General features: G+C 40.3%; 1 protein-coding gene across 1 annotated transcript; it reads left to right on the forward strand.

Moving 5' to 3' along the window:
- The first annotated feature begins 4277 nt into the window (after window positions 1–4277).
- LOC102794181 (calreticulin-like) lies at window positions 4278–10451 on the forward strand. Its single transcript, XM_087830912.1, has 9 exons — window positions 4278–4468; window positions 5089–5190; window positions 6476–6679; window positions 6815–6909; window positions 7012–7221; window positions 7575–7688; window positions 7800–7943; window positions 8145–8237; window positions 9462–10451. The coding sequence occupies exons 1-9, from the start codon at window positions 4375–4377 to the stop codon at window positions 9672–9674; spliced, it is 1269 nt and encodes a 422-aa protein (XP_087687038.1). The 5' UTR covers window positions 4278–4374; the 3' UTR covers window positions 9675–10451.
- Window positions 10452–10611: the final 160 nt, after the last annotated feature.

A 10611-nucleotide genomic window follows, 5' to 3' on the forward strand; every position in this document is an offset into this window, starting at 1 on the left:
ATGAAGCGCCTTGAGGCGACTTTTGTTGTGATTTGGCGCTATATAAATAAAATTGAATTGAATTGAAAATGATCAACAATTTGAAAAACACACCTATCAAAGCAGTTCATCATAATCACTCACTGATCTGAAATCAATGTCAAATATGCCTGTCTAGACATATACTGACAGTAGGTTATTATTAGGTACTATTTGGACCGTTAAAGTGCTGAACTAAATCCTGTACTTACAAGAGAACCTCTGGTGGATGCCTTAGGACTAGGTTTAAAATTGGGTTTAAGGCTGGCTGACAATTGAGATTGTTTTTTATGGTTTTGTGACCAGTTTTTATTGTTGCAGTTGTGCTAGCAGGATAAGAAATGTATTTGGTGTCCTCACAAAGACAGCGGACATCTATCTGTGCATGCCGTTTTTAACCCTAAGTGGACATTCAGAGCATTTGCTGCCTAGACCTGCTTCCTAGATTTTTCCATTGTAAAGAGTTTCTATGCTCCTGTTAACACATCAACATTTGCTCATTTGGTTTATTTTATTTCATGTTATTATCAGAGTGGATATTATTTTGTAGAGGAAACGGGGTGAGAGCCAGGTTGTAGAAAGACAGGAGAAAGTGGCAGAGGAATATAAAAGGGTCAGAAAGACAAGAGTGGCAAAAGTCTAGGATGTAACTGTTGCATCTGCAACAGAACACACAAAGAGAAACACACAACAACTGAACAAAACAAAGCTAGGTACACAAACAAACGTACTATTTTGCTGTGATTTGTGTGTGTGCATATGTGGGAAAGAGTGAGAATGTGTGTGTCTTTGTATGAGCGTTCCCCATGAAACGTACTTGAGGATGAGAGACTGGAACAAGGCCCCCAAGGAGCTAGAGGCAGACGGCCCCAGACCCAATAGATCTGCGGTGTCTGCAGCCCCCCAACAGTGCTGAAGACCCAATGCCACACATTCTGATAAAATGTGAATCCCTAAAAACGGCGGGAAGTGGCGGGTAGGGGGGATGACCTTTTGGATTGGGAACAGGACCTTGGTTGCTCCAGGATTTCTTTGAGAAATTGACTGTTCACACTGAAGTTCACTCCTCTCAGCTCTTCACCGCCTCTTCTTCTTTAAAATATTCAAAATTATTTTGGGTCTGCATCCATCACTTCATTTACCCTCCAAAAAATGGGCATGATGAAAGCTGATTGTTTTATCCACATTATCCGGGAGTTTCAGGTGAATCTGGATGAAATATCTCTGAGAAGCATGAAAACAGAACGTTGTCCCTCATGCTGCGGGCCTGAAGCACAACTACAGTTTTCTTCCGAGAGCCAGGTCATTCATTCAGCGAAGGATTTCACCAACTCTCTGAGGACCACGTTTTCAGCAACGGGTGTTTCTACCTGCTGCTGGCTGAACTCAGTCTTTATGAAGGAGTTCCAGCCAGGCATGTTTTAAAGCTGGAAAGTTTTTGCATCTATGGACGCCAAAATGTACATCATATCACTGTTGTGTGGACAGAGTTCCAACAGAGTTTTTGGGGCGGTTTCATTTCAAGGATGGCATTTCTTTGCTGCCTAACAATTTATAGTTAGGATGATTTTTCCTTTCATGCACAGCCCCCATGCACACAACTAACCTCCACCCACTCTGCCTCCAGCTACGCCCGAGCCGAACCAGGGTTTGATGGACCAGGGTCTCTGTGTGGCCTGGGTCCACCATAGCCTGGTGTATACGCCCTTGGAACCTTACTGGTATGCAGGTACATCCCTCTCGAGCTAAGGGAGAGTGTTGTAGGGCCGGGAACATGGAGCACCTGTCTCATCTTCATCCGCAGGCAGTTCCAGTGAACATGGCCTGGTCGCCCACACCTCCAACACTCCTGTCCCAATGCTTGTGCAGCTCCCAGTGGGTGGGGTATACCATCTCTAACCTCCTGTTAGACCTGTGGAGAAACAGAAGAGACAGTAGGATTAGATGGATCTGCCGGCCACTACTGCAGCGGATCACAGGGATGATCCACCATTATCTGGGCTAGCACCTCCACCGGTAATGCCGTCCACCAGTCTGTAATCATACAGACCGGGTTTTAGACAACACTTTAGCATGAAGGACCCACTCAGGCAGAGAGCTGTGATATTGACAGTTTATTTACTTTTACAAAAATATTTGACAAATAATGTTCTCAGGAATTTTCAATTTCCACAGGCCACAGCGTCTGGCTTTCTCGGCTGGCCCCACCCCTGCATCCTGCTTACAGCTCCCCTCTCCAGGTCCATGCCAGCGTGCGTCTACTCACAAAAGGGAAGGCATGATTAGATTATGAGGGTCAGCTGTGTGGGTCAGCCTTCCCTGACACCACACCCTGCTCCACCCATCCCCTACAGCTAAGCCACAAACCACAACCCGCCACACTTAGCTAATTTAAAGGCAAATCTCCAACCTTCCTTTTATCTCTAAAATTCTTGAAAGAATAGTTGTAAAACAGCTAAAAAACCATTTGCAGATAAATAATTTATTTGAAGCATTTCAGTCCTGTTTCAGAACTCATCACAGTACAGAAACAGCGATAGTGAAGGTTACTAATGGCCTCACACAGTTGGCTCATTTCTAGGGAGGCCTGCTGGACCTCAGTGCAATACTGCATACTGGTGAACACAATATTTTGTTACAGGGATTAGAGCATGTCGTAGGAATTAATCGGTCATAGCTATCTAATAGACTCCAATATATCCATGTACATGGGAAGTTGTCTTCATGCACAAAGGATAATTATCAGTTCCACACAATTCCATGCTAGGACTAATTCTGTTTACATTATACATGCTTCCCTTAGGTAGTATCATTTGAAGGCACACAATACATTTTCATTGCTATGTAGTTGACACCCAGCTTAATCTATCCATGAAGCCGATTAGTTAAACTGCAGAAATGTCTTAAAGACATAAAGACCTGGATCACCTGTAATTTCCCCCTTCTAAAACTGAGGTTCTTGCACTCAGTTTAAAAAATCTTAGAAACATGGTGTCTGATCATATGTATTCTGGATGGCATTACCTTGGCCTCCAGTAACACTGTGAGAATTCTTGTGTTCATTTCTCACCATGATATGTCCTTTAATGTGCAAATTAGGTAAATATGAAGAACTGATTTCTTGCATTTCCACAAGAGCTCTAAAATCAGAAACATTCTGTCTCAGTGATGCTGAAAAGCCAGTTCATGCATTTACTACTTATAGGCTGGACTATTGTAATTCATTATTATTGGGCTGTCCTAAAAACCTTTGGAAAAGCCTTCAGTTCATTTAAAATTTTGAATCAGCTAAAGGCTGCTGCAAAATGCTTTAAAGTATAAAGGACATTTAAAATGAAAATTTCAACTTATAAATGAATTGAATTAAATTTTATCAGCTCCACACTGTAAGGTGAGCGGTTCTCTAAAAGACAGACGTAGAAATCACCACTTTCAGGGATTTAAATAAAGCTGCGAGGGCAAAATATGGATCACAAGTAGTTTCTCGTCATATCTTCGTTTTTCCTTTATGATAGATGATCCAAGTGGTTTCGGCTCGAGACAGGTGGAAAAAACAACACTTTTTTTCTGAAGCAACAGTGACTGTCCACTGTTGGGCACCGTGATACCCCCCAGGGTAGCAAATCGATCACGTGACTGAAAACTATGACTAAATCGCTGCAACTATTCCCGATTTTCCTAGCAAATGTGGGACAAAACAGATGATGGGTGGCTCAAGGTTACAGAGTATTGTAGTTATGGGTTTAATGGGAGGCTAGACTACCCTGCAGCACTGCAGGTAAACTAAAGGGTCGGTTGAGCTGATTGGTGGTGTAGCAAGGAAAATGTCGGCTTGTTATTTATATTACAGAAAGCCAGAGGGAGAGTGGAATATGTAAACAAATTTAATTAACCTGAACGACACCGGCATCACCCCGTGCTTAGTGATGGGTGTAACCGGTCTCGTGCCTGCTGATCACTGAACAGGGCACACAGACGGAGGCCTTTAAAGCCTGCTTTGAACTCTCTCGTATCTTCTTCCAAAACAACTGTTAATTATTCAAAAGTCAAATATATTTTCATAACGTAACCGGCGATTTAAGCCTTCCTTCTTCCATCGGACACCCACATTTTCATTTTCATCGTCCCTGGCTAAAAACTGCAGGAAAGCAGACGCCTCCTCCGATCTTCTTCCGATCGAACACGAGCATTCCCGAAAAATAAACCGTGGTCTATTTCCATTGGTGAAACGCTCGTCCAATGAACCAGGGCCATCTGTGTGGGATTCAACGCTGTTAGATTTCTCAGCTTACGTTTCCTTCATCGGACTTTCAATCTCATCGTTTCACCACCTGCTACCAGACTGCAGCTAGCATCATGAAGTTTCCGGTGGTAATTACTGTAGTTTTGGCATCGTTAGCTCTAACTATCGACGCTACGGTTTACTTCAAGGAACAGTTTCTGGATGGAGGTAGAACACAGTCCATTTCATATCTGCTTGTCTTATACGAATGATTGCATTAAAAAAAAGTCAACGTCTTCACGGTAGTTCACATTAAATCTCTTATTTGGTAATTTAATTAAAGACAACTTAATATATGTTCCTGGAAAGATAAGGTAACTTACTCTATAAATTTAACCTATTGGTATAGATGAGTGGCTGGCTGAAAATAATAGCGTAATACATTAGTAAAGCATACGCTCCAATGTTATTTTTAAGTTAAATGTGTCTTAATGTCGTCTAGTACTGGGTTAAGGGCGCAACTATTTTCTATTTTCCTATGTTAGTCAAACCATGCAGAACCGTGCTGGAACCTTTATGGCTAAAAGCATTTGGATAAAATATTTGGAGCCCCTTAATATTTTTTTTTAAACAGAACAACTCTAAACCCTGTCACTACATATAGGAGTTCATTTATATAATCTCAAAGTTTTTCACTTTTATCATCATGTTGAGTAATTGCATTTGGAGTCCTCGGTAGGTTTGTGGAACAAGTAGTGTAATAAATGTGCAGGTGGCCTGGTGTTAATGTAACCAGAATCAGAGGAATTCCAGTGAGTAACCAGTGGGGTTGCATTAATGTGTTTCAGATGGATGGAAGAGCCGTTGGGTCGAGTCGAAACATAAATCAGATTATGGACAGTGGAAACTGAGTGCTGGAAACTTTTATGGGGATGCTGAAGCTGATAAAGGTAAGAATACTATGTTGTGTTAGAAACACAACTGATACGAGTTAATTTGTTAAAATTGTGTTATTTGCATAGACCAAGAGTTGGTGTCTTATCATGCAAATGCAGCTAACACAGGTTTGCCAATGTAAATGTGAGCACAGGGTCAGACAGGCTCAGGAGTGGAATATCCTGCAGAGAGCCTCCAGTGCTCTCATGGCCTTTGATACTCCAATTCCAAACCTATTTTAAATTTGGATACTCAAATGTAAAATGTGTGTTTCGAATTAAAAATAGTTATTATTGGACTTTAATTACAGATGGAAGAATTATAAATATGACTGATAGTCATAGAGTGCATGGATGTAAACACAGTGCTCTGACCCAATGCAAAAGTACCCTTTTTTTGTCCAGAGAATTTTCCCTGTCACTGTCTTGGCTCTTTGAAACCAGATGTCCTGACCAGGCTGCAAATCTGACTAAAAGTATGGGACAGTGCATATTTATATAGCGCAGCCCCGTCATCAACTTTTTGGGTACTATTGGAAACCATGATTTTACGGAAGAGGATTAGGGCCACTGGGAATAAAAAGTGGGCACGTCTTTTTTTGCTCTCCTTTTTTCTGAGAAAAAAAAAGTCTGAATTCTGAGATTAAAGTTATAATTCTGAGAAATTCTGACTTTTTCATCATAATTGTTTTTCTCAGAATTCTGACTTTTTCTGACTTTTTTCTCAGAATTCTGAGATTAAAGTCAGAATTTTCTCAGAATTTAAATCTCAGATTTTAAAGTCAGAATTTTCTCAGAATTCTGGAAAAGAAGAAAAAAAAAGACGTGTCCACTTTTTTTTAAGTGGCCCTAATCCTCTTCCGATACAAAATAAAGACGGTTTTATTTCAGGTTTTAGAATCTCTGACGTTGTTGAAGTGAAACATTGAACCACAAAATTCTGTTAGTGCAAAAGAAGAATAGAATTAAGAAATTTAGGGTGTCAAAAATGTGGCCGGTGGGTGAGAATCAGCTTGCCAGGGGTCTGTTTGTTTGACTGGATGGGTCTTCAACATGTGAAAAATCCCTAATTATTCAATGGTTTTCATTCTAGTGCAGTTCCTACTATTCAAGATGTAGTTTTAGAATACCAGCATTTTGTTAAGGCATTTCAGGCTGCTCAGTGTTCATATGGATATTTTAAGAATATACTTCTTTACATGCCTTTACTGAAATCAGAAAGAGTTGTGCATTTATATTCAGTCTATATTGGTAGTAATAATAATAATAATAATAATAATCACTTTTGTGCTCATTCTAGGTATCCAGACCAGCCAGGATGCCCACTTTTATGCCCTGTCAGCCCTCTTTGAGCCATTTAGCAATGAGGGAAAGCCCCTGGTCATCCAGTTCACTGTCAAGCATGAGCAGAAGATAGACTGTGGAGGTGGTTACGTCAAGCTCTTCCCCGATGATCTTGACCAGAGTGACATGCATGGAGACTCCCAGTATTACATCATGTTTGGTGAGTCTTGGAGAGACACTGAAGCCTGAAACCAGAACATGATGTTTTTCCATCTGACTTTGAGCTGTTCGAAATGAAGTCCTTCTTTTGTAATCATGGTATATAATCATATCATAATGTTGCCTGTGTACACAGGGCCTGACATTTGTGGATACAGCACAAAAAAGGTTCATGTGATAATTAACTACAAGGGTCAGAACCATCTTATCAAGAAAGACATCAAATGCAAGGTAGCTATGCACCAAGACTGTTAAATAATTTCCCTTTTTAAATTTTGTAAACCATGAATCTGTTAGAGATTTACCATAAATTCCCTCCGTGTCATCCTTCAGGATGATGAGCTGACCCACTTGTACACGCTGATCGTGAATCCAGACCAGACATATGAGGTGAAGATGGACAATGAGAAGGTAGAGTCTGGCTCCTTTGGGGACGACTGGGACATGCTGCCCTTAAAGAAGATCAAGGACCCCGAAGCTAAGAAGCCAAGCGACTGGGATGACAGGGCTGAGATTGACGATCCCAGTGACACAAAGCCTGAAGTAACATGACTTAAAATGATTTTAGATTACTTGCAATAAAGCTATACAGATGTTCTGAGATCGAAGTCCCAAATTTACAATAAAACCTTGAACATGGTGTTAATGACGTTGAGCATTTTCTTATTGTTCAATTTTGTTGTAATACATAATTTCATTAGGCCATTCACTGCAGCCAGAATACACTGAATAGTGCCAAATGTGGTGTGATAATGTTGATCCAGTCTTACATTAATGTTGCCATTCCTTGTTTTTCTTGGAACAGCCAGGATGGAGCTATCTGTACTCTTGGACAAGTCACATTCCTGTTTTGATTGGCATCTCTGATTGGTAACTTCAGTGCTGCTGTCTTCCAGGACTGGGACAAGCCAGAGACGATCCCTGACCCTGATGCCAAGAAGCCTGATGACTGGGACGAGGACATGGATGGAGAGTGGGAGCCCCCCATGATCGCCAATTCAGAGTATAAAGTATGGGCTGCATTGCTTGAGGTTTACAGAAAAAGTGAAGAATTTCCATTGGAGGTCTTTTTACTAGTATAAAGGGGGGAAAATGTAACTTATTCTCTAATACCTCTGTAGGGGGAATGGAAACCCAAACAAATTGACAACCCTGACTACAAGGGAACATGGGTCCACCCTGAGATAGACAACCCAGAGTACACTCATGATGCTACTATGTATAAATTTAACAACATTGGAGTCCTGGGCCTGGATCTGTGGCAGGTAATTATACTACACTACTCCCCCATTAGGGTCTGTTATAAATAAAATGTTACAAAACAGTTTTCTTCATGTAAAAATGAAACTACATTGCGGTTTATTTATTTCAAGACAAATAAATTTATAATGTTTCTGTATGTCACGACAATATAATATTGCATTGTTTATTTTGTTTGTTTGTTTTGTTTGTTTTTTCATTGAAAGGTCAAATCTGGAACCATTTTTGACAACTTTCTGATTACCGATGATGTGAAAGAAGCAGAGGAATTTGGAAAGGAAACCTGGGGAAAAACCAAGGTAGGACTGTTTAGATGTAAATAGTTTAATGGGGGGTTTTAATTTAAAACCCTCTGTCAGAATACAGCCTGAAATCAGTTCTAGTCAGAATTAAGGGCAACACAATAAATAGACCATGCATATGTAGCTTTACAGAGTTGATCAGACATTTTCCAAAGAAAGAAGATAACTCAACAGCTTTCATGTAGTCTGTAATGTTTCCACAGCTCACAGCTGATCTGGATAAGTGGTTTAGGGCAGCGGTCCCCAACCCCCGGGCCTCGGACCGGTACCGGTCCGTGAGTCGTTTGGTACCGGGCCGCGAGAGTTGAGGCTCAGGTGTGAAATGTATAGTTTTCAGGGTTTTTATCGGTTTTCAGCGTTATTTTGTTATCGTTTTCCTTGGTCTTTTCACGTGTGTTATGAATAAATCTTCTTTTTTTTGGTACCGGTACTAGTTTTATTTTGTTGTATTTATCCGCGACACCTTAAAGGTCGGTCCATGAAAATATTGTCGGGCATAAACCGGTCCGTGGCGCAAAAAAGGTTGGGGACCGCTGGTTTAGGGCATGTAAACACTAGAAAGCAATAAAACTATCACATGTGAGCAGTTGTCTAGGTATTTAAACAGAGAAGATGGTACTTCTTGTAGCTTAAGCAACATTAACTATATGGCCACTTCAACTCTTGAGCAGCTTATTGCAAATTGATTCTTTGAGCAACTTTTGAAATTCCATATTGGCAATACAGGTTGAGTTTCTTCACCTAATAAGTTTGTCAGTATTATACCATCTAACCTTTAATGGTTGGCACATTATTCATGATCATGATGATTTTTTTCTAGGTCCAAATGATAACTGGTTCTCATTTGGGGAAGAAATATTTTTAGTTCCATAATTTATTATGGAACAAAGAGTTTTGGTCTAGCTTGTTATTTTGATGTTTGTTTTGTGCACCTTGTTTGTTTATTTTTTTGTGCTTGTTTTTTATTGAGAACTCCTGGTTCTCAGCCAAAGTCCTGCGTTCAGTTTGGACATCAAACTTGGTGTACTTAACATACTTAACATAAAAAGGACCCGAACTAAAAGTTTGGCAGGTGATAAAACAAAAGGATTTTAATGAAGACAAAGAATGTAGCTTTTAGGTTCAGCATTGGTTCACACTGCAGGTGACAGTTCAGTACTCCCCTATTGTGGATTCACTTTCCATTATGTTAAACATTAACATTGTTCTTCACCTGCCTAGGGACCAGAGAAGAAAATGAAGAATGAGCAGGAAGATATGGAAAGGAAACTGAGGGAGGAAGAGGAGAAGGAGAAGAACAAGGAGGACACTGAAGGTGATGATGAGGATGACAAAGAGGATGGTGAGGAGGAGGAGGGAGAGGATGATGAGGAGCCAGATGATGATGCTGGGATAGAAGAGGACAATAATGGCAAACCAAAGGACGAGTTGTAACGGTGTGAGGGGTGTGTGTGTGTGTGTGCGTTCCTCAGGTTCAAATGACAGACCCACAGAAAATAGGCTGATGCCATCTGGACTGTAGCTTTTCATATAGCAGCCTTTTATTCAGGTGGGATGTTTGAGGGATGGGATTTCTTTCTTGATTCCCAAACCATCAAATTGGAGAAGGGTTTGTTTATCCTTGTGTTTGTGTGTTTGGTATATACGTGGATTTTCTGATTTAATGTGATTTCTTTCTTTCTTTTTTTTTTCATTTCTTTTTATCCCCTTTGGAAATCCCATAACTTGAGCGTCTGTGATGTCTGGTTGTGCACTTTGATCTCTATCATACCATGATGCACTGTTTGTTTTCTGAGGTGATCCTTTCGTAAATTATTCAAATATTACATTTGTTTGTGGACATGACAGTTCACAGCGTTTTTGAGTTTGCTCATAAGTCCTCTGTGTGATATGTGTGTGCGTGCGCGTGTGTGCATTCCCAATGTTTTGATTGAGTATCTTTACTTTGTGAACACAGTTTTGAGTTAATAAATTGAAGCTTCTCAACTTTGCTGTTTTTCATTACTTTCAGTAGTTGATCTCTGTTGCCCTCCTAACTTTGGCGGTTTCTTTCACACTGAGTGATTTTAATCTGTGTATACAGCAAGTATTTAAGTATTTGTGTGTTATTTATGTGGCATGCTCATTTCAGAAGCCACCCACTCCCAGTACTTTTAAAAATCATTGACCAAACAAAGTCTAATTTGCCTTTCACCATGCATCCCTTTTTTTAAAAAAAAAATTGTTATTATTTTTTGTTTTGCATATTTGTATAGCTCATTTATTGTGAAGCACTGGGCTGCAGCTTGCTTCAGTTGATGTCGCTGATTACATTTGAACATTTTAAATGCTTCATTCAGCGTGATCAGCTGACTGAGTTTGACAGGCGAGC

The sequence above is a fragment of the Neolamprologus brichardi genome, chromosome 17, assembly GCF_056152115.1.
Source record: "Neolamprologus brichardi isolate AB-2024 chromosome 17, ASM5615211v1, whole genome shotgun sequence".
Classification (NCBI taxonomy): Eukaryota; Metazoa; Chordata; class Actinopteri; order Cichliformes; family Cichlidae; genus Neolamprologus; species Neolamprologus brichardi.